At 42.4% G+C, this 25,199-nt stretch overlaps 2 protein-coding genes across 3 annotated transcripts; one reads left to right on the forward strand and one right to left on the reverse strand.

The window, feature by feature from the left end:
- Positions 1–274: 274 nt before the first annotated feature.
- Positions 275–19,617, reverse strand: shtn3 (shootin 3). The gene is made up of 17 exons (XM_053428942.1): positions 19,546–19,617; positions 15,020–15,080; positions 8,511–8,605; positions 7,828–8,026; positions 7,432–7,529; positions 7,194–7,275; positions 6,325–6,419; positions 5,967–6,113; positions 5,395–5,548; positions 4,195–4,369; positions 4,006–4,076; positions 3,678–3,781; positions 2,624–2,638; positions 2,161–2,223; positions 1,706–1,835; positions 827–1,124; positions 275–404 (listed from the first exon to the last, which is right to left on the reverse strand). Exons 1-17 carry the CDS (start codon positions 19,615–19,617, stop codon positions 275–277), a joined length of 1,989 nt encoding a protein of 662 aa, XP_053284917.1.
- A 1,072-nt stretch (positions 19,618–20,689) lies between these two features.
- Positions 20,690–25,199, forward strand: gm2a (ganglioside GM2 activator). 2 transcript variants are annotated; one of them, XM_053428856.1, is made up of 5 exons: positions 20,690–20,913; positions 21,375–21,527; positions 22,941–23,068; positions 23,108–23,123; positions 23,455–25,199. In XM_053428856.1, exons 1-5 carry the CDS (start codon positions 20,833–20,835, stop codon positions 23,608–23,610), a joined length of 534 nt encoding a protein of 177 aa, XP_053284831.1. In that variant the 5' UTR covers positions 20,690–20,832; the 3' UTR covers positions 23,611–25,199. The 2 variants fall into 2 exon arrangements, with proteins under 2 accessions (XP_053284831.1, XP_053284830.1); XM_053428855.1 differs by having other exon boundaries at positions 22,941–23,123.

Genomic DNA, 25,199 nt, shown 5'->3' on the forward strand with positions numbered 1-25,199 from the left:
GTTTGGACTGAAAACAATAAAAGGTGACTCATGTGTTACCAGGGACGGTTTGTGTTTGAGAAGGTTTCTACAGAGGATGGACGATGTTTTAACTCAACTTCAACGTGTGTCAGTGAAAAAACTCTTCAGGAAATACATGAACCAGAACTGTAAGTTTGTTTTGATGTGATCGAACCAATCATCTTCTGATCTGAGTGAATATCAGCGACATCGGTCGTATCCATCAAATAATCTGATAGATATGAAACCAAACCCGGGATCCTCGGCCTCCACCCTAGCACTCGGCGTCGGCGCTGCCGTTGACCGGCCCGGTGCAGACGGAGGCGTGTGCAGCAGGTTCTCCGTGGTCAACTCCGTTTGACTGGACGCACGTCTCCGGCACATTCTGATCATCCTTCCCAGCGCTGGTGGAGAAGAGACAAAAACACCGTTATGAAAACTAATATTCTTCATGTTTTTAACACTGAATATTCAGTCAAACGCGTAAACACAAGGTGCGTTAGATTGTTTGTCACCAGGATTAAGCAAAAACTACTCAACATATTTCCACTAAACTTTATGAACCATGCGCCCAAAAGGAACCCATAACATTTTTAAGGATCTAGACAAAGGTGCAGATCCAAGAATTGGACATTGTCCCAGATTTCTCAGAGAATAATTCATGGACCTTTTCAAAAATCTCTATGAGGGTGAGATGTGCTGCACCATTAGTGTATTCAAGGGAATGTTGGGTCTTTGCAGTGGTACAAACTCTACTGAGTGCTTCTTGGTTGATAAATAAAGTTATCATAAGCTGCATTATTAGCTTTGGACAGTGATGCTGGACCTGTTGACGCAGCCGTTGCTGAATGGAGTCTCTGCCGTCTCCCTCTCAGACAGCGAGCTGCAGGACCTCCTCTCCTGCCAGGAGCCCGCTCTGGCCTGCTTGCCCGTGTCAGAGCTCTTCCTCCGGGCCACGATAGGCCCCGGCCCGGACCCCCGTCTCTCCGAGCTGAGCCTGGCTGCCGCCGGGTCAGAGGAGGCGCTCAGCCCCCCCGGCCCCTCCACATCTTTGCTGGAGTCGCTGCTGGTCCTCTTCCCGTTCAGGCTGTCGCAGGAGGAGACGTGGCTCAACTGGCCGTCGTCTGCACATGAAGAAGAAAAGAAAGATGCACACGTGCTGCTTTGAACCTTGACTCCTGACCTGATGAATACTGCCAATAGGGAAATTCAACATTACTGCAATCAGTAATATATATTTTATTTAACTTATTTTCTTCAGTATCTGTTTGAATAGACTGAGTCACACGTGCAGTTGAAATATCTCTGCACACTTTTAATCAAGCAGCTGTGGTGACGTGGTTTATTCTGCTCGAGGTCAATCAATCGTGGAAAAACAGATAAATCCACAGCAGCAGTTTCTGATCTAATTATACATATAAATATATAGTGTTCACTCTGTGGTGCAGAGCGCCCCCTTCTGGACACACAGGTTTTTACTGCTACTACTTCTCTGTGCCGTCACAGCAGGAGTCGAACTTGTGACCTCAGTAAAAACCACATGTGAACATTGACCAACACAGCGACCTGATAATTAACTTGTTAATATTTATGAACTAAGATGTTTTATTTGAGCCTTGACTCTAAGATGAGTCTGTAAATCAGAGGTGGTTTCATGAGGTCAGAAGGTGAAACAGAACTGAGTCTCCTCCTCAGACGTGTTTACCTGCAGCTCCGGCCTCGCCTGCCTTGTTGCGTCTGCGTCTCAGGATGACCTCCAGCTCGCTGTCCTTCTTCCCCGGGGGGGAGGGGCCCGACTCCTGAGAGCCTCGACTCGGGCTCCTCTTCACCGTCTCCTGCAGAGAAACACAAGCTCAACACAGACTCTGACACTGATTCATAAAAAAATCTATTACATCTAATCACTTTCCTTTTCGTATCTGTGTGTATCTAATTTTGATTTGCAGGTAGAAAACAATATTTTAAGTATTATTATATAAACCAACTTCACTGTCTAATGTTAACTGTTTTTTTTTAACTCACTTAAATCCACAATCTTTTTGTGAATAAAACAGAAATTATATACAAAATATCATAAGAGCAACGTGATCTTTATTTTTTTTGCTGTATAACAAAAGTACCAAGAGCTCTGAAACGTTGTACGTATATAAATAATTTTACCAGGATGCCTTTCAGCTCTTCCATGGCGCTCTCCTGTGGTTTCTCCTCACACGGTGGAGGCGGCTGGAGGAAGAAAAACAATCATCATTACGTGAATTTTCCAGATATTTTCCTGCTGTTTCCTCAGATGGACTCTGACATTCCACTAGGGGGCTGGAAACTGACTCGGACATTAACGTTCTCACATGCAGCCCCTCTGGAACATTTCCAGACTTCAGTTTATGTCTGTGAGCAGCTTTACTGAAGCTTCATTTTAGGGATGAACAACAAAGAGCGAACACAGTGTCCCGGTCAGAAAGGACGATAAAATGCCATGTGCTCAACTGATTAGAATTCACGGGTCTCATCTGTGTGTGTGTGTGTTTGTGTGCGTGAGTGTGTTTATGTGTGAGTGAGTTGCGGCCCCCTGGGGAGTGACTGTGGCATCACATCACAAGATTGATGCAAACGTCAATAAACTCACTTTTACTGCTGTTCTCTGCGGCTGCACGAGGCCGAACATAGAGGAGAGAGAGGAGAGAGAGGAGAGAGAGGAGAGAGAGGAGAGAGGAGAGAGAGGAGAGAGAGAGGAGAGAGAGGAGAGAGAGGAGAGAGAGGAGAGCAATCAGCCGGAGTGAAGTCAGACTCTGAAACGACCTCATTATGTTTACACACGTCAGCATGTTTACAGGAAGAGGAGTCACACTCACATTGGGGGATGAAGCAGGGACGAACTTTGCGTTGCTTGGTTTCTGTTTGGAATAAAAGATTGATTTAGATTTTTTTTTTCTCTCTCTGGTGTCAGGGTGACATGACCTCTGACCTTTGACCCCTTATGGGGACCCCCACCTGACTCTGACTTTTATTCCGCCCCTACACCTCAAGGATGTGTTAAATTAACACATTACATTATTTTATATTATACTGCATTACATTGCATATTGCAATCTGACATCGTTCACTGTCTTGCATTTCACTTTTTACATTTCACTTTTTACTTCACTTTTTATATCTTTTATCTATTATATATATTTTATTTAGATATGTTTATGTCTAAATAAATGTTACTTTGTATAAATAATAGAAAAAGGGAGTAAATAAGAAGTAAATAGTGAGTAAATATATATTGTTTCTTTTTACGGCTTTTCTTATGTGTTGTATTTATTGTGTTTTTATGTTTCTATGTTCATTGTATGCACCAATAACCAGAGCAAATTCCTTGTAGGTGTAAACCTACTTGGCAATAAATACTTTCTGATTCTGATTCTGATTATTATAGGACACAGGGTCAAAGATAAATGAGGACAAAAGGTAGATGAAGGTTTATTCTAAAAGATTTATGATAATAATAATAATTCAAACTGAATTTGACATCGGTCTTGAGAATTATAAACTATGTGACTGTGATACACGTTTTAGATTCTTTCCAAAATATAACAATGTGATTCATGATCAGAAAACAGTTAAATATTTAAATACAGATGAATGGAAGCCCCTGCAGTGAATAAACAGTTTTACATGGTGTCTGTCCTCCTGACCTTGCTGCCCTGGCTCTTGACCGGCCGCAGGACGACTCCATGTTTGATCCTCTCCATCATCTCGTTCACCGCCTTCACCTTCACGTCGTCCGAACCCTCAGAAGCTGGAGAGTACGACACAGAAGCAACTTTTATATACTTTGCATTTTTATCCATTTAAAATCCCCAGTATATATATTTACTCTTCATATACGTGACACTATCTTTTATCCTTTTTTGTGTTCTACTTGCACATTAATTAGTTTATGTGTGAGATCAGTGCTATAGCTCTATACATATAAACTTATTATCATTATTTTATGATGAATGTGAGACGACTCAAACTCACATTCAGGCTCCTCGGCCTTCACGGAGGCTTTGGAGCCTTTTGAAGACTTTCTCATGATGGCGATCAGAGAACTGAAGGAGAGACAAACATTTTATTTACTTTCCTCTGATTATCAATGATTATTACAAAGCAGAAATATTGTTGTTTGATATGTAACATGCGGGTTTGGGATGTTGCCCCCTTCCTCACCTGAGGGGATTGCATCTGGACGGGGGAGGTGGAGGAGGCGGTGGTGGGGGAGGAGGCGGGGGAGGAGGCGGCTGTGGGGGAGGAGCGGGAGGGGGGGCCACTCCCGGGTCGGGGGGAGGGGGTGCTGTGCTGGTCGTCATGGTGATGATTTTCTGGGTCTCCTGGAGCTCGTGGACTGTGGAGATGAAAACGATGGGAACAGATGAAAGTACTTTAATACCACTAACAGCTACTTAACCAGTACTATTTGTCCTGCTGGTACTGCTGGTACTGCAGATGGAAGAGGTGCTGCTGTGATCTAATTCTCCTGTGGCAGCTACGGTGATAGAAATCCTTCAAACCTCCACATTGTCACTCCAGAGTGACGCCTCTTACCCGACACAGCATCTCTGCTCACCACCATTTATTTATTCATCTATTGTTTAAAAACGGTTTCAGTTTGAAGTCAGTTTTCGGTGCGTGACCCATTTTCAGGTTAATTGTTTTCCAGATTTCCTGCAGCAGATGGTCAACGGTTCATGTTGACAAAGAAATAAACAACAACAAAGAGACTGATGTGAGATGACATCACTCTGCTCAACTCACTTCAAGCTTTGGTCAACTTAATCATTTCATGAATTTAAATTTATTCAGATTTTACTGGTGAGGGATTTTCAAGAAGACAAATGTTGGATTTATGCTTCAACCACAGAAATTCCTTTTGGAGTAAAACTGCTGCAAAGTAGCTGCAAAAAAAAAACTGTCAATATTTTATTTTTATTTAGGACTAACGAAAAGTTTTATGACAACACTGGGATGATGGAAATATCATGGATTTCTCCTGCATCATTTTGGACACATTTACCCCAAAATGTAGGGGAAATCTTTGATTCTTCACAATAATTTGTATTAAGAGTCTGTGGATTTTTTAAGAGATAAGGATGGAGCTGTGGAATCTGTGATATTTCTATAGTTTAATGTTGTATCAGTCAGATTTTGTTGTTGCTCAATCAAAGCTCAAACTGGGTCAAACCTCATTTGCCCCAATGACATGTAAAGGTAACAGTGCATATGTTATTGATTGCAGATCTGATGTATGTGTGTGTGTGTGTGTGTGTGAGTTCAGTCCCACTGGTCTCCAGCTCCTCCACCCTCCTGAATAACCCTGATACCCCCCCGCCCCACTGTTTACACCATGTGCCAACTAGTGTGCGTCTCCACCTCTGTTCTCCAGCTCCTCGTTCTTTGTCTCCACCTGCTGCAGCCGTCCCTCCACCTCCTTCTTCTCCACCTCCTGCAGCTCCAGCTGCCTCTGAAGCGCCTCCAGCTGCTCCTTCACAGAGCTCTGCTCCAGCTGGGCCTCCAGACTCTGCACCTACACACACACACAGGGACATATTTCATGATTCATAACATGGAAACACAAAAGGAAAACACAGGTAAATGTCCAACATGAGCATCTCAACCTTCTGGAGAAAGGCACCAGGGTCTGAATGTTTAGTCTTGAAGGACCCATGAAACCTTTGTGACCTTAATGAATCATATGTGATCCTCAGTAAACCTCATGTCGCAACATGTGACGCTACGACTAAAATGAAAAAAACACTGAGAAGTTAAGAAATATCTTTTTTTAAAAGTGCAGTTAATTTGTGACTGATATTTCCCTCAGAAGGTGGTGAAGACCAGAAACAGAGCATAAGTGAGTGTTTGACTTCCCAATAACTTGAACTATCTTTCAGTCACTGGTTTTTCCGGTGAATAAACTGAAGAAGCAGAAGTTTTACTGGTTTTACCTTCTGCTGATGCTGCAGACGCTCGTCCTCCAGGGTTTTGGTGATGGCTGCCACGTCCTCCAGAGCTTTGAGCAGCTGAATGCTGGGCTCAGCATTCTGCAGCAGCAGCATACTCTGCCTGTTGGCCTCCTTCTGCTTCACCAGCATCTGCAGGAGACAGAGGAGGAGGAGGAGGAGGAGGGTGGCGAAGAAAGATGAATCCTTCTCACCTTGTACATCTTAACACATTGTCCCAGTTCATCCATCACAGTCTGTTTTAGAGCTACAGGCTCTTCATGTTTCAGGTCAGTGAACAACTGATTCAGGTCGATTCATTAAAACCAGAAACCAGTTTATTAGATTGTTTCTGATTCGTTACCTCGTGAGCGTAGGTCTCAGCTTTGACCCTCAGGTTCTGCTCCAGGTCCAGTTGCTCCTTCATCCCATCGTACTCCTGAGTGGCCATCGTGGAGACTGGAGAGACAAGAAGACAATGAGGCTGAACACAGACAACTACTGATTCCTCATTTGAATCATAAACATACATTTATCTTTTTTATTCAACCTGTATCTAAGTCTGACAGGCTATTAGCATGTTAGCACAAACTATGGTAACGTGACAACTTACTTGTTAACAAAAACTTTAAAACTAACTTGTATCCAGCTAATATAAGAATGTGCATGTTAGAAAGTACTATCAAAGGTGTTAGTATAGCATAATGGCAATTTTCACTGGTTTGTATAATGTTCATATTAGCAGGAAACACATTAGAAGGATAGTAAATGCTACTACTACAATACAACTAACAGGTTTCAAGCTAATATTAGCATGTTGATGTGCATGTTAGCAAGAACAAAGCACTTTACTTGTCCATGATATATATTAGAAAGTTAATTATCTAAGCAAGTGGGCGACGACTAATATCCAACTTACTTTCTTCATGCTTATAGCACTTTGTAGTTTTGCTTTATTTTGAAGAAATTGTTCTTTCTTGATTCTTGTTGTCCTGGTTCTCACTTATTGTGAGTCGCTTTGGATAAAAGTGTCAGCTAAATGAAATGTTAATGTAATGTAAATGCTTGTATTAGCATGTTAACATGCATGTTAACTATCCAGCATGTCAGCATGGTAACAAACCTGCTATATGCTAACAATAATTAGCATGTGAGCATGTGTGTGCACTGAGTGTATATCACTATCCAGACTAACTGTGTTGAGACGTTGGTTTGAATCTCGTGTTTTCTCACCTCTGTTAAATCTCTTGATGGTTTTACTTTGCTTATCGACAGTTTCACGAAGTTCCTTCATCTCCGTCTGATTTCTCTCTGACTGCAAACAGGGAAACAAACTCATCATTATATACTTTACAAATACAGACATTTCTTAGCATAATTATCTTTCAATCTGAATGTAAGATGGTCTCAGCACTGATCCAGAATCAGCACAGGACAGTGTCATATGATGCAGGTGAGCGTCCGTCCTCACCTGATTGGTCAGCTCATCGATCCGTTTCTGCTGGTCGTGAATCTGACAAACAAAATTCTTCTTCTCCTCCAACAAGCCGGTCACCGTGTCCCTCAGCTCTGACACAACACAGAGGACACACGAGAAGTCAGGGGCGTTTGCAGTAAAATATCAAATGATTAGGTACACGTTCAAAATGCCATCACAAAGACTGACATGATTTTTGAAATTGATTTTGTGGTGCTGGTGTCGTGGCTTCATCGTAGAAAACAAATGTTAGAGCAAGAAGACCTGGAGAGCACATTGTTATTTATGAGATGATTCATATTTAAGTTGATGGAGGAGTCAGACTTTTGGATTCCTGTCCAGTGGGACACACAGGTGAGACTAATCTGAGTCTAATTCTACGTGTTGTACCTTTAACCTGTAGCTGATACTGTATGAAGGTGTCTGGGCTGGCGTCTGCAGCGTCTGCAGCGTCTGCAGCGTCTGCAGCGTCTGCAGCGTCTGCGTCGGCCTCCAGTGCGATGCAGTCGGAGATGCTGGGAAGAAGCTCGTCCAGAGACGTCCGGGACGACAGGCTCAGGTACTTGAACTTCCTGTTCTCACAGTTGAGCTGGAGGTCAAAGTTCACAGGGGGTTTACGGCAATGAGAGAGTAATTACAAATAATTAACAAAAACTTAGACATAATACATTTATTCTCTTTTAGGAACCAGCATCGTAGTAGTGGAAGTACATTCCATTTCAGATTTTAGTGTTTACTGTACAATAAATAAATAAAACATAATCTGCTGCTGGCCTTGTATTTGAATTATTGTCTTTTGGGTCTTTAACCCAAATTTGTATTCATATAACTGTGAAAATAACTAATGTTACTGTCGATCTGCCTCTGGATGCTGCTGAGGTTTAAAGTAAGCTCACAGTTTTTGCTGTGGAGGCGATAACACACAGATAATGTATTCAAATCCCTTCTGTGCAGAGTCATCCTGACTCGACTGTTCACTCCATTCACCTGCCAGCTGGACCCTGATAATGCTAATCTCATAGCATTGATTATGCATCTGTGTGTCTGTGTGTGTGTGTGTGTGTGTGTGAGACCTTTGTAGCCACTGCCTCTGCATTTTCCCGGCACGACTTCTCGATCTCCAGCTGAGTCTGCAGGACGCTCACCTCCTCGATCACCATCTGAGACACTGAGACAGGAAGAGAAATTAAGTAATTTAGTGTGTGTGTGTGTGTGTGTGTGTGTGTGTGTTTGTGTGTGTGTGTCAGTGTGAAACCTCCACAGATCCCAGAAAAGCTCAAATAAAAACATCGTCCGGAGGCGTTTTGTCGCCCTCGGCTGTCGAACGTGTCACCAGAGCTCAGCGAGTGTGCAGTTATTTTAAAATGACCCAGATTTGGCGACTTTGGGAGAATCCAGACTGAGCAGAGAGAAACTCAACGTGATGAAATAGCTCTGTCAAAACAAAGATCCACTTTCCTTCCCCTCATTCAGCTCCCGCCTTCTTCTTAGGATGAATTTTAAATCACATCTGTCAGATGACGGGACATTTAATTCTAATTATTTAAATCCCTTTCAAATAAAAAATAATCCAAGTTTTAATTCTGTAGATTTACCCACTGCTCTTTTCTGGATGCACAAAATAAATATACAGTTACCGACCTGCAGCAGTATGAGATATTCATGTTCGGCAAATTCGAGAGGCCACCATGACCTTTGACCCCCCAAAATCATATCAGTGTGTCTGTGAGTCTATAACAGGAGAATCGTGCCACGTTTAAAAGGTTGTCTCTGGGCGTTCTTAAGATAACCAAGTCCAAGTGAATGTTAATGCCACATGTAAAGAAATTCCCTACAAGTGCTCCTGATGTATCACATCCTCAGGACCTTGACCTTCCACCATCGGACACCATCAGTCCTGGACTCCTTCAGGCTGCGGTGGCTGGATCGTGTTTCATCAGCAGGAAGCCACCGCTCTCACGTCCCTGATCCATTAACAGAGAGTTCCTGGTCGATGGACAAGCCCACAGATGTGATTATCACTCACACGGCTGAGGGCAGGAGGAGGAGAGGTGTTCGTGTTCTTTCTGCCCTCAACCACTGACACAGAGACTCTCCAGCTGCCGGTGAGCAGGTGTCTATATAATCTGAGGCCACAGCAGTGAAAGTGCAGCTGAAGGTTGGTGGACGGGGGTAAAATACTGTTTTATATATTCATCTATACCTCGGTTTATATAAAGACATTTATATAAATGGCTGTTAGGGAAGCAGATATCAACTCTGAGTTGATGTCTTCTCAGTAGATAAAATACGGTATTTTTAACAGAAGATGATCTCAAATATAAAATGTATGAAGCAGAGACCAAAACCAGTTTCTGTGTCAGTGAGGCCTTCAGGTGCATTAACCCTGATTCTAGATTATCATGCTGGAGGTGAAGGGTTTTCTTCTTTCAGGCTACATGACTAATGCTTCACTGTCTGATGCCTGAACGCAACACAATGAGTCCTACACACACACACGCACACAAACACACACACACACTATCCACTCTGTGTAGATGCATTAGGGAGCAATGCTTTTAAAGAACACACTCTCATCAGGACTTTACAGAGCAACATCAGCAGCCTCCTGTTCGTATATTGATCTGATTTCTCCATCATAAACTTCATGTAAAGCTTTATCAATGATTAATAGTACAAATAACCCTGATTTGAATGAATTATTTCATTTAAACAACCAGGTGAACCATGTGAGACACAAAAAAAAGGCTTAAAATGTAGAAACTAATTTTTCTGTAAGATCAATCTCAAGATTTCAAGAAAATGTGTGTTTTTTTAACTGTTAACTAAATAATATGACTGTACTGTATGATTGACTGGTTGTTACTACTACTACTTTCTGTACTAAGATGTTCAAAGTCTTATTTGAAGATGATTTGAAGCAAAACAGGATATAAAAGATATTTTAAAAAGCAGCATTTATTCCACTTCAGAGGCAGATATTGGAGATCTGAGCAAAATCCTCTTTTAACTGCAAAAACAATAATAGTCTGGTTTTCATTAACTGCATCAGACGTAGAAGCAGGTGACCTTTTAAAGCCCAGATGAGATTCATCTCTGTGCCCAGAGTCAGAGAGGGTCTGGGTTTCAGTCGAGGAAACACTGATCAGAAAAGAGAGGGATGATGTAAAGAGGAGGAGGACAGGGAAGGGTTCTGGATCTATTTTTAAACCCTCAGTGTTTAATGCCTCTGAATGGTGGTGTGATTCCCTCCCTGCCTGGCAGAGACTCGTTTACACCCTCTCTCTCTCTGTCTCTCTCTCTCTGTCTCTCTCTCTCTCTCGCTTCAACCCTCACGCCCATCGTCCTCTGCTCGGCTGCACCGCGGTTCAGCTGCAGCTCTACGGGTCGGACGCCACATGCAGCTCACACTTATCACTCTATTTCTAACTTCTACTGTTTTAATGGAGAAACCAGCAGCTGGTGGAAAACAGGAGAATCGTCCAGACTGAAATATCTCAACAACTACAGGACCAATAATTGACCTGAAGCGTTAAATGGACGTTCGTGCTCTCCAGAAGATGAATCCCACTGAGTTTGGTCTTTTTTATATAGCGCCACCATGAGGCCAACTGTCATTTTTTAGTGACATCTCTTCTTGACAACTTTGTGTGAAATCAAAGTGGATTCACATTTGTTTATCCTGTGAACAAAACCAATATTTGCAATGAAACAAAATTGTATTATTGATTATAAATGAATAGATGTATCTATCTATCAGTTCATTGTGAGGTTTAATAACAAGTGAGAGCGTTAAGCCGTCAGTTGTTTCCTCTCAGAGAGACATGTGCTCGGAGGCAGTGCCCTCCGTCTGTTCTGGGTCAGTTGCTCCTCCGAGTTCACGGCTTCATGAGATAAACGACCAGCCATTAAAACCTGTGACACAGGCTGGAAACTGAGCCTCGCCTTTTGTCTCTCCCTGCCGAGCCGGAGCTGGTGAAAGCCTCTGGAGCGACGGTGCCCGTTGTTAAACAGATGATTTGGAGGATTAGTCAACGGTAATCACGTTCATCCGAGAGATCGTTAAAATCTCACCATGGAGGGTTAAGAGAGAGGGTTAAGGTTAGACGGGACATTAAAAGCCTGAAGCTGCTCTACACGTTCGTTACAGATTAAAACCTCCGTGTGTGACGACGTTCAGGAGTCAAAATGTAAAACGATGAATTCTGGTGAACGTGTAACTCGGCCTGCAGAGGATTTGGATCCTCGAGTGTTAATACCAGTGGTGTCTAAGCTGTAACACTAACCCGGAGCTAAGCTGTGGACAATAGGAGGCTAATGCTGCCTTCAAATGCTCCTGTTAAGCTGCTGCTGCAGAGCCTGATGGGATATGTACATGAGATGGGTTCTACAAAACCAACAATCTCCCTTGTTTAGTCAGCTACACTATCGACTCACTAGGACGAGGCCCAACTCACAAATTCAATCAAGCGGCTGAAAACTACAAACACTCAAAGATATCTGTCGTCTAAATATGTCAGATTGTTATTTTCCATCAAGGTTCATGAATTATTCTCTAGGAAATTGGTAAAATGTCACATATCGTCCTATCTCGAAATGTTGACGACAATTTAAAATAATTCCTGGATCTCACTGTCCTGGTTCACTGTTCAGCAGTGTGTTGGTTCTTCATGTCATCACAGAATCTACAGCTGAACAGGGGAAGTGGAGCCACGGGCTTTTATCCAGGCACGAGCACAGCAGACTGAAGAACTAGGCTACGATAAGCTAACAGCGCTGCAGGCGAGCAGCCTCATGAAGCTGAGTGGTTTCACAGTTAGCTCCCAGCTACATGTTCACTTACAGGAGCATTCGATGACATGTAACATGTAACATGTAACATGTAACATGTGACTGGTTCACCGGTTCACCAAGCAGGATTCTTACTTCTGACTTTTTGTCACACATTTGTATATAGTTATGGTTTGGGGGATATTTTTGTCATTTGAATATTTGATTCCATTCTTTGGTTTCACTGGATACACTTTTTTGCACATCTAAGAATTTATAAATACAAATAAAAATAACCTCTGCCTGTCTCTTATGTTAAACTCCTCTTCTAAAATCCCCCCCGACAGGCGTGTCTGACACTGAGCTCCTGAGCGCTTGGCTTCTTTCTGCTGCTCTTGCTCAACATGAATCATAAATTACAGTTTCTCCTGGTTTCTTTGCAAAGGGCAAAGAAACCTTTTGGCTTTTGCACTTAAGGATGATACATCAGACGCTCTGCCCCCCCTCCTCTAAGAAGATGCTCATCAGTTCAGACCATCAGCTTCACACCTGATGGTCTGAAGCTTCATGTGTTTGATCCATAGCTTCATTTGATCTGTTAGTTTTGGTTTCATATTTTAATTTAAGGACTAAAGAATTCTGTCTGACATGTACGTCCTGTTGTCATCACCTACGTGGGCGGAGTCTACTTATACTTGACTCTGATTGGTTTGTAGACGGCGTCTGACGTGGGCTTGTTGTCAGTTGGGGGGTTTCATTTGGTTGTCATGGTAACATCATGATGGTATTATTAGCAGCATCAGCACCTTCAGGGGCAGTACTCCACAGTACTACAGTACTCCACAGTACTACAGTACTACAGTACTCCATAGTACTCCACACTACTCTCCACAGAGACTGAACGTCCTCGTGGTTCAAACATTATATCGTCGCAGATGAAGACTGCAGCTGCTTCTTCTTCTTCTTCTTCTTCTTCTTCTTCTTCTTCTTCTTCATCTTCTTCTTCTTCTTCAATTGTTTAATTCGGTCTCTACTTCCTGTGATTGGTCAAAAAGTCCAAACTATCCAACAAAGTGTTTTCACTGCGAACCAACAGAACCCTGGTTCAGTTTGATCCAGACCCAGAACTCCTCTTCTGCTCTGAGGAACCTTTCACACCTGATGTTCAGGTTCAGACTGAACTGAAGAGTCTGAAGCTCTGAACCAACCTGTAAATACTTTGTGCACGACCATGAAGCTTCTGCACCAAATGTCTGGTTAATTCCCTCTGGTTCACACCGTTCATATAATGATCATATAAACCAGACACTGCAGATTAAATTCAGCCTCAGTGTTTATTCACCCTTCAATCATCTGGGGTCAGGTCAGGTTTTCCCTCAGTCTGACCTTTGAGATTCAGACGAGGCTGAAGTCTCAGCTCATTAGATCTAATAACATGTGTCCGTCACATGAGGAGGAGCAGGTAGAAGCTCCTGGAGAAGGAGCACACTCGTCCTTCCCCCGTTTTTTGCTGCTGAATTATTCATGAAGGCAGGTTTTAAATAATGAATGGGAATAACATGACAGGAGCGACTGCTGTCGTCTCTGGGGAGAAGCAGTGAATGAATAAATGAGTGAATGAATGAGAGACTGAATATAAGAGGATGAGAGTTTCTGCTGATTCTTCCCAGAGAGGACGTGTTGATGAGGTTTCTAACACGTGACGGACGTGAAACTGGAAGAACACAAATATCTCAGGATGAAGAACAACACTGATCTTTTCACAGCAGAGTTCATACGTCATATCCTCCTCCTGCTGCTCTACAGGCTCCGCCTCCTGCTGCTCTACAGGCTCCGCCCCTCGCCTGGATGTTCCCCACATTTTCCTGTTGGTTTGAACGAGTCGGACCCGACAACCTGCTGCTGCTTCACAAACATCAACCACACAACATGTCCAGGCAATATTATCTGAGCATTTTCTGAGGTTTAAAGGACTTCTGAGATGTTAAAATGTAGATTTTTGTATAAACTCGTAGAAAAGAACGAGTTCGAGACACAGTTTGATCAAAAACTGAAACTAAGAGCCTTTTCTACCTAACCTGAAAACAGCTGGAGGATCTTAATCTAAAGACGCTTCCAACAAACTTTCAAACTTCATGTTTAACAAGGTGTGAAGCCGCTCTTACCTCCGAGAATCGTCATGACTGGAGTCAGGAGCTTCAGCCTCGTGTCTGACACTGAACCTCGATCACAGGTCAAAGAACAAACAACCTTCTACCGCCGGCTAAATACCCTGGCAGTGGCCATGGAGACAAGGACATCCCTCCCTCCCCATGTCAAACACACCTGCTCAGAGGACGAGGTGTCGGTGATGTCATGACACATGTGAGGAGGGAGGGTGTGAAGGTGTGCGGGGGAGGAAGTGAAGGTGTCAGCTGTCAGCGTGTAGGAGGCTTAGAGGAACATGAAACCTGGATCAGTTCAAGGGTTCATTTAAACATATTTAACCTTTTATGGATTTTTTTTTACAACACAAAAATATTCTCCCAAACGCTGAGACACATAACTGGACGAGTTCAAATGGACCAGTAACAAAGTTCATCCTCTGAGGATCGTGAATATCTGTATAAAAGTTAAGATACCAAAGTGGAAAAAACCGAAGAACCAACAAATAAAAACCTGCTTGGTTCTTGGTGTAAAGTCAAAGTTAAATCTTTGTCCGAGCCGTATTTTAAATAAAGTTGTGTGAGTTTGAGCGATGGCCGGTGTCTGTGGTGATGGAGGAGTCTGTGGTGATGGAGGAGTCTGTGGTGATGGAGGACGCTGGACTCACCTCTCTTGATGTGTTTGAGTTGTCTCTCGGCCTCGTCCCGCTCCTCCGTCAGTCTGTGGCACTGCGGGAGGAGACACCAGGGTCAACACACGGGATCACGTTCCACAACAGACTGAATGTACAGGTCATCGATACCAGCGGAGTTCAGTTACACAAAACACACATCGAGTCGCACACATCACACACAGTCGAGTGTTCAGAGGACAAAACACAAAGGACCACATTTAAAAAGACACAAACAGAACCTGAATGAATGAGTCGACATTTAAATCCAAAGTGGTGATGAATGAACACAGGAAACTCATCCAGGAGGCTGAGGGTCGACTCCCGTAGCTTTTTACTACTAATCACTCTTCACTCGTTTAAGTCTCTGTGTCATTCTTTCTTTCATATGTTCTTTGATTAGACTAAACAACCTTCTAGTTAGATTTAGGCAATTAAAATACTTTGTTATTTTAATGATCTATACAAATCCCGCCTCCTCCATGTCAGCAGATGGGACAACGACCATTTTTAGTGTTTCGGTCATTTACGTTTTTCAGTCTTCACGTTTCTGATGAGTTTTGTTTTAAACAGGCTGAGACGTCATGATTGACAGCTGAGACTGACTTGCCATTGGTCAAGCGAGTGTGAATAGGCGGGACCTTGATACAGGGGCTGCAGAGCCTCAGAATCCCAAGATGGCCGCTTCCTTATCCAGGATATTTTAAATTAATTTTTTGCAGAACAAAAGAACCTGGCAACGCGTCGTCCATCTTTATACGAAGTCATGGTTATCTTCATATTGAGTGATACTCAGGGGAATTGGAAATTTCACCTGAGAGTAATTCTGAACCAAAGTATTCTAATTTATATGCAGGCAGTGAACGCATCACTGGAGCTTTTGAGGAGGAAATCCTCTTTTCTTTTTGTTCTGTGAAATCCTCACAGCAGAAAGACGGAGAATCAGAAAGTATCTCAGGAGATTAGACAAAGTGCAGCACCCACAGATTTCCTGTTCACCCTCTCCTCCATTTAAACATTTGGTCTGATCCCCCTCTCCCTGCCCTTGCCTCACGACGCTTCCTCCTAATGACACAGACAACCCTTCACTTCTGATAACAAGTGGACCCTCTGTGCTTCTGCTGACTTGACGGCTGATCTACAAAAAGCTCCAAAAACAGCTCGTAACTGCTCATTTTCACATCCATCCCAGGGAAGTGTCGCCTGTTGTGTTATATTAAGGATGAGCAGCTGTGGAGATGAGGCCTGGTCAGCGCTGCCTGATGGGAAATGTTCATATAAGAAGCTTAAAATTATTGTACGCAAAGAAAGCAGGGATTAGACGTTTAATACCGACAGTTGAGATGCTGCTCAGAAAAGTGGTAAATGTCACGTTCATCATATGGAGCATGATTGGCTGGAAAAACGTCATAATTATTATTTAATTATCATACATCTGGTAACACTGGTCCTGGTTTGGATGTTAGAGGAATGAAACTTGGCAGCAGCTGTCTCTGAGGATAACGAGGGCAAACCCACCATCAACACTTATTTTTTACTCCATCAGTGAACTCCTTCAAGTATCAACACAGGATGTAGTTACAGTCAAAGGAAGATTGGGGATTATAAAAATGGAAATTGAGCTTTTCTACTCACTAAATATGACTCAGGGAGAAAAGTAACGAGAGAATAACTCTGGTTCCAGAGAATCCCTCCAACAGAGTTTTCCTCTCTCGTCTAATCTCATGTAAATATGAAACGAGAAGATGATCTGATTTCAGACCGGACCTGAGATCTGGCTTCTTCACCGGACTCATTAACGGACCATATGCAAGACTGCAACTCCACTGACCTCTGCATGCACTGCATTTAAAATGGTAAATGGAACTCATACAGCATTCAGTGACCTTCTGTGTTACTAAAACACACAACAAATGTTAACACACATGGAAAACTGCTCAAACAACGTACAGAAGACACAACTGACTACAAGTATGATCATTTTATAGTATACAATCAATATCTCTAAGTTATTTTAGCTGCTCTGGAGCGATGCAATGAAGAAATCAAGTTTTGCGGTGGAATATTACCACCCCCAGCTACTATTTGTACTTTTGCTGGATAATGTTAGCTCACAGTTAGCATATTAATGTGGGTGCTACATTAGATTAGATTAGATTCAACTTTATGGTCATTGCACAGTACAAGTACTTATACAACGAAAAGCAGTTTAGCATCTAACCAGAAGTGTAAAAAGAAGGGCAGTAAAGTGCAGAGTATTGTGCGTATTTAAAGTGGAATGTAAATAAATAGATATGTAAAGTAAGAAATATATATGGAATAGTACAGTATTAACAGGTATTGTATGATATAAGAACTATGAGCAAGATAAATATATAAAAATATATAAATATGAATATACTATAGGCGCTATTACTACTAATAGACTAAACTACTACATTTAACCAACCACACAACACCAGTCTGATTAAAGTTGGATTAATGACGATGTTTTAAAGGTGACATTAAAGGTTGAATATGAGTCATAACGACAACATGTATTAATATTTTCATTTCTCTGCTTGGATTCGTCACAAAGGACAAAAAGGACGATTATCATCCAGCTCTGCTCCGGCAGCAGGAAGCTCTTGTCCCACTTTCTCTACCTGCAGCCTCACACACTGTCAGCTCACATTTCCCACAGGAACACAGCGAGGGCGGCGGGTTCACTGGCACACAGCAAGGCAGTGAGGCTGCCAGGGTGAGCGGTTCAATTCCCTGTGCTGCTCAGCGAGCACGGGGACACACGACCGCAGATTCCTTTAAAATATTCACATTTAATGTCAGATCGGTAAAGTCGCTGTGTCATCCGCTGCACTTTAATGGTGGAGCAGCTGGAAAGTAGCTTTTGTCCTTTGCTTTGTTGCTGTGCAGTGATGCAACAGCAAAGCAGAGTTTAATACAATAAAATATTCATAATAAAATGTGGTTTGCATTTCCATGCACAAACGTCAGCTGGTTGGAAAAAAGCAAACAACATGCAAGTGAGCTGTGCTGCTCCTGTCAGCTTCAAGATGAGGCTAGCTCGTTAGCTTTGTTAGCTTTGATAGATTTTCCTTTTTACACCTGCAGGGGGTTTCAAAGATGTCGGAGCAGCCACATTATTTAAATTATTTATCCCCTTGGGGAGTGAAGCTAACCTCCATCATATCAGGATGTAGAGAGATGAGTCTTTTGTCTCAAGCTATTAGCCAAATAAACTGTCTTTCATGTAAGTTCATATTATTGATTCATCAGTTACAACATTCTTGATTAATAAATATATCTGCGGGTCCATAAACAGAAAGTAGATAAACTGCCCATCACAGTTTCTCAAGCTTGTGTTGATATATTATTCTTTCCATTGCATTTCCTGGTGACTCACGTGAAGGTTGAGGGTTCAATTTCCTTCTCAACTCATCAGATGAAACAAGGCACCGGATTAGACGGCCTGATTTTTATCTTTGTAGTAAATTGTGTGGGGGGGGGGGGGGGGGGGGGGGGGGGGGGGCTGTGATGCTAATAGTTCAAGCAGGTCGATCATAGAACACGAGGAAGAAACTCCACCACAGAATTTGTCGTCCACATGACGCAGCGCTTTACCTCTGCTAACAAACTGTCTACTCGGCGTTGCCCTCTAGTGGACGTACGCTTTACAACCAATGTTGACGTAAAGGACTTTCCGAGCTCGTAGGAAACTGTACGATGTTACTTCGCCCATGAAGCAAAGGGACAACAATTTACAACATGGCGGCTTTTGCTTCTTTCCTATGAGGTACGTTATCACAACCTCCTCCACCGACTCTACACTGCTCTCTAGTGGATTTATAACTGTAGGGACGCATGCTGGCAGTGACAATGACATGGTTAAATAAATAATAATAATAAATAAACTCATAGAGCAAGGCATCGAATGGAAGAGGTGGGGGTTCACTTCCCTTCTGTATCCTCTATCTGCCGGTGATTCAGTTTAAATCCTGGATGAAATCACAGATGTGAAGCGAAATATTAATGAACCAGCAAAGAGATAAAAACATCAACAATTTCTGCTAAATATCATTTCAGACCTGAGGCCAGGCTTTTACTGACAGCTGGAGAAATGAAGTCAGACATCACAGGCCAGAATAAACCTGTCAGCACATTTCTCTCCATTAAAAAGGGGATTTAAATAAACCCTGACTCTTCCTCGTGGATCCCAGTGAAACCGCAGCTGTGACTTGACCTCAGGGGACAAATCTCTCTCTCTCCTGTTTAAACGCGAGAGGAGGACATTTTTTGGGAGGGGTCCGGCTCTTTGATGTCTACAATAACCTCCAGGAGAAGCCGGCCGGCGAATCGCACCGGAGCTGAATCCGCTGAAAACGTCCCATCCGGCGGTGAAACGCCCGAACGCACCGTGCACACGCGTTCACAGAGATTCACACGCAGCGGGGGGAAGGATATTGTGACATTAAAGCTGTTTTCTGATGTTTTATCCCGTTTTGTGTCTCTTTGAATTGCCTCACCTCCGTGTGCATGTGAGCGTCTCTCTGCTCCTCGCATCCCTCCATCTGCGCTGAGGATGAGGAGGGAAGCATCTTCAGCTGCGTCTGGAACCGGGCTGCGATGTTTAAAGACTGGAACTAGCACATGTTGGGATGTGACTCCATTGTTTTAATTCTTCCTCCAGACGCATGGGATGGGGATGGAGCTGCTGCTGCTGGTGGTGGTGGTGGTGCTGCCGGCGAACAGGAACCTCCTCCCCCTCCTCCTCTCTCTGTCATCAGCATCATCTGGCTCCTGGACCCCTCCTCCACCCACATCCTCCTCTTCCTCCTCTTCCTCCCTCCTCTCTGCTGCAGGCACCGTCGGACTGAACCATTCGTGTGCAGGGAGATGTGAGGCTTGAAATGTTGTTGTCTTCAAGTGCATTTCAAGATTGAAGATTTTAAATAACCTAATATTCTTCATCACAATTTATTGTAAATAGTTTCCCCTCATGTATCTAAATGATGACCTCATAAGCCTAAAGTATGATACCAATAGCCACGGTGTTATTATAAGGCAATAATTATAATTGCTGTTATGTTATAGAGCCGTAATCATCATCATTTGAATTAAATATATGTTATAAATATATAAATATATAAGTGTGTGTGTGTGTGTGTTTATAAACTGCACTACATGGACATCTAGAGGCCATAACATGGTACTACAGGATATTCTAAATACACTACATTATTTGTGAAATGCTGAATAATAATAATAACAATAATGATATTTGTCCAGGAATAAGCTGCAAATGCAGTATTTTAAACGTTTCAATTCAACGTATATTTTATATATCATTATTTCAGTTGTTTGTAATTTGTCAATAATAAATGTTATTTAGTCTTTAGCTGTAATTACTTTTCTTATATTTCAATGTGCAAATGCTTCTTACAGACACGTGGGACTATTTTCTACAAGTACAAATACACCAGTTATACTTCCTATTACTTTTTTTAAAATATTCACATCATGCCAATAAAGTTTCAGTTCCTTATTCTGTTTTACGTTTTTTTACGTTTTATATAATGAATAAATTACGTTGAAAAGGGAAGAGGACAGTCAGCCAATCACGTGTCTCGCTGGTCATGTGACAGGGGCCGGTACCACGGTAAACACGGAAGTAGCTCTCTGCAGCCTCGGCTTCCGCCTAACGTTTTTATAAAGGCTCGCAGGCACTGCAGCAGGATTCAAACCCTCCACTCCAGAGGACTGACCGGGTGTGTGAGCAGAGGACTGACCGGGTGTCAGCGTCACAGACCGGGATGGAGAAGTGGCTGATGTTGGCGGTGTCTCTGACTCTGGTCCTGGATCAGGTGAACTGCAGAAGAGTCACTAAGGCTCAGGTGAGTTTCTATTACAGAGATTTCAAACTTCACATGAACTGTTCTGGAATCAGTTAAACACAGGGACACATTAAAAACATAATCTTCTTCTTCTCTTATTAAATGAAGCACTGACAGACTGAGGTTTAATGTCTGTAGCTCTGCTGCAGCAACCGGCTAATTAAAAGTACTTCCACAAAAGTACAACACATTAATATTCTCTCACATATATAATAATAAGTATCCGTTGAGCTGCAGTAACTTCACGAATCCTCTGACTTGTTTTCATCTTGTTTGCACACAACTTGTTATCTGGTGCAAACGGACAGAACTCAGTTAATCTCGTTTTTTTTTCACCTTGAAATGTCCTTGAACAGAACAGAGACGTGTGAGAGTCCTCAGCAGGAATCACGTCCCACATGGAAACATAACTACATCAACCTGTGCTCCATCCTGTTGACTGCTCTCTTTGCTCTGCACAGATTCTGGGGTTCGACTGGAAGAACTGTGGGAAGCCCGACGCTCCGGCGGTGCTGAGCGCTCTGACCCTGTCCCCGGACCCCATCACCATCCCAGGAGACCTGACGGCCTCGGCCTCCGGAGCCACCACCGTGGAGCTGGCCACCCCTCTGTCTGTGAGTTCACTGACCCTGTCCCTAATAATGTGACCTACTCCACAGGTCCCAGCACTTATCTTTGTTAAAGTACACAAGTCTTGTGAAGTGATAGTTGAGTCCACGAGTCTGTTTTTGCCAAAGACCCATAAACGCATCTTTACTCAGGTTACAGACGGTTGTGCAACGTCTCAACCGTCTTTGTTTGTGGAGACGTTTGTCTTCTGTCCTCTGAGCTGAACCAGGCGTGTGTGAACCTGCGGCTGAGAGCTGATCTGTGATCAGAGCAGCACGAGCACATGCAGCCGTGAAGTTAAACAGGGAAATGGCAAGAAAGGATTTTGCTTTTGAGGTTTAACAATGATTCACGATGAAGACAAAAGGCTCAAACTAGAAAAAGTTTGGAGATAAGGTCTCTTAACGAGGACATTTATCAGACTTCAGTGAGTTTAAACAAATAAGAACTTTATGAAGTCAACAAAACCATATGAACTAGAACAGCTTGTTCTGAAAATATTCAAAGTAAGTTCCTGTTTCAATGACGTAAAGACTGAAACTGGTGTGAAATAGATTTCCTGCTGTTGACATAGATCTGAGTGAGTTCCCCCCCCCCCCCCGATCATGAGGACCTGCTGTGTGAAATCTTATCAGTTCTCTAGTGAACTGTGTCAAATCTTCTTCTCACGTGACCCCCCCCCCCACAGAACATTTCCACACTTTACAGCTGTCTCATTGTTTCCTTCACTGTTTATGTATCAACTCTGTGTTTATCTTTGCAACACATTTCTACAGTGAGAAAGATTCAAGAAAAGAGGCAGCGAGAGAAAATGTAAAAGCAACAAAGACAAAAACAAGTATTTAGATTGAAGAGGTGGAGAACTAGAAAAGGAATAACAAACCGTTAAAGAAACTCTTCAGCCTGCATTTAAAAGAACTGAGATTCACAGATCTGCAGTTCTGAGGAGCTGGTTCCACACACATGACCAAACCCCCCCCCCCCCCCCCCACCCCCCCCCCGACACAACGGAAAGCAGAACCGCCCCAGATGAACTGAGAGGTCTGGATGTATTTAGTTCCTAAACTGTTATAAACCCACAACCAGAGTGAAGAGACAATACATTTATATAATATATAATATAATATATGTATGAACTGGGCTGATATGATCCACCTCCCTGGTGCTGGTGAGGAGCACGGTTCTGTTACTGGGACCTTTGACACCGATTTGATGGGAAGAATAAAAGATAGAAACACCCTCAACCACTCAAAACTCTGATTTGATCGATCATTTCCCCCCGTCCATTCCCTCTGTCTCTCTGTTTGTGTTTGTTAGTCAGGAGGATAAACAGATTAACATGATATTTGGTGGCATGATGGGAGTCTGACCTCCTGAATCCACCTCCAGAGGTTTCACTGAGTCTCTGGTGTCCTCAGGTGACCCTGACCATGGAGAAGGAGGTGGCCGGCTTCTGGGTGAAGATTCCCTGTGTGGAGGAGATCGGCAGCTGTCACTACCCGGACATCTGTGATATTCTGAGCCAGCTGATCCCACCGGGTCAGGACTGTCCCGAGCCGCTGCACACGTACGGACTCCCCTGCCGCTGCCCCTTCAAAGCCGTGAGTCTTCTACTGTAACATGAACAATGATAAACGATGATAAACAATGATAAACGATGATAAACGATGATAAACGATGATAAACAATGATATCATCTGTGAACTCGCTCGGTTTGTTCTGTTCACCTGAAAAAACTCAAGCCCTTAAACCTCAGCTGAACTTTGTGCCGACTGTTATTCAGTAAAACTTCCTCCTTTTAATGATCTAAACTCATAATCTGAAGCTCAAGGTCCAAATGTCACTTTCATTGATATTCACGATGAAAAGTCTGTATGAATTATTCTCCATCAGCACAAACTCAATGTTCCCCGACCCCCCGTGTCTCCTCAGGGCTCGTACTCTCTCCCCAAGTCCGACTTCTCCCTGCCCGACGTGGACCTGCCGTACTGGCTGACCAATGGGAGCTACCGTGTGCAGGGCGTCCTGGGCAGCGGGGGGGAGGAGCTGGGCTGCCTCAAGCTGGCTCTGTCCCTTCACTCCACCTGAACAACAACACGGACCGACACAAGGTTTTTCTTTGTGTGTTTTTATTTGCATGCACAAAAAGAAAATTTGGAAGTGAAAGCTGAAGTTGCACAAAGTCCTGAAACTGGTTTAACAAGACACCAGACACGTGTTACACATTAACCTGCAGAATAACAAGCGTTTGTAAAGTCCAACCACGACAAATATGGTACGGAGATAATTTTTTTATGCACAAAAACTAGTTTCTCCTGTTTGTTTACATTCATCTGAGCCATCAAACATTCAATTAGCCAGTAACAGCTTCATGTTCCTGCTACAGACAAAGATCCATTCAGCACCTGAACTTTAAAATAACGTTTCAAAAGCTGAGAAAACAATTAGTATTTCATATTTTCTTCAGTTCTCCAAGAAATTAAAACTGGAGCTGATTCAAAGTGACAGAACGTTTAAAATATTTTAGAGTCAACATGAAAACAAAGCTCAGAGGAATCTAAAGGTTTCTGTCTGATCTGTCTTTTGCACTGGATAAATTATCTCTTATGTCAAATACTGAGAAAAATATTTTAATTTCAACTCTCCAGGCATGAGCCTAATAAATTAATACTTTTCAAAATGCCCAATACATAGTTCATATATTAGGTTATCTAAACATTTAAATTGGATATTTACTTTATCAGAGTGAGAAACATAAAATGTGAAAATAGAAATCGCCCAGAAAGGTCGAGAGGAAGTTGAAAAGTTGTAGAAATTAAAAATGAGAAGTTTGAACAAAGAACCAAAACACATTTAAATGAACTCAACACGCTGCTGTGGTGAAGCTTGAGGAACAGAAAGAATTAGTGATAACCAGATTAAAACAAACATTTATCTAAAGATTAAAATGTTTGTCCTCTTCTGGATTTGAAACCTCTTGGTTTTATTCTGTGAAGTCTCAGTTTCACATCCTTGTTTTCAGATCCTCTTCATCCGGCTTGTTTATATCTGTGGTTAGAAAGTAAGAAGTTTCTGATCCTGTTTGATTCTTTGGCCTCAACGTGATTTGAATGATCTGTCACAGCAGTAACATGCGATACTGAGGTACGACCAGGAGAGGGCGATCTTCTCATGTCTGCTGCAGCTCAGTCACATTAAATCAATCTTTTAATTCTTCACTCTCACTTTTCACTGTGAACAAACAGAACAAAAACATTTATTTGAAATAACGAACTTCCTCAGAATTCAACTGTGTCAAAGTGTTTTTTTAAACATTGATTTTCACTCTGTAAAACTTTTAATTGTCCTTTTTTATCTAAATGAAAAAAATGTGATTAAATCAATAAAAAAAATTGTTTAAATCATAACTTTCATATGTAATTTTGAGCTAGACTTAAGATTAATTTTATTTGAATGTGTTTGAGTTTTGAAATTTGAGATTTTCTTTCTATTTCCTTTTGTACCGAGTTCCTGGTTCGATGCTGTCGTCCATTTCAGTGCAACTTTGTAGATTCTTTGCTAGAGAATAAAATGATGAGTTAAAGTTTATTTTTATTGAATTATGATTTTAAATCACTTGTTTTTCTACTGTGCTGATGAACAATTATGAACAGATTTTAATAAACTCAATTAAAGAA

This window comes from Pleuronectes platessa, chromosome 8 (genome assembly GCF_947347685.1).
Source record: "Pleuronectes platessa chromosome 8, fPlePla1.1, whole genome shotgun sequence".
NCBI classification, from domain to species: domain Eukaryota; kingdom Metazoa; phylum Chordata; class Actinopteri; order Pleuronectiformes; family Pleuronectidae; genus Pleuronectes; species Pleuronectes platessa.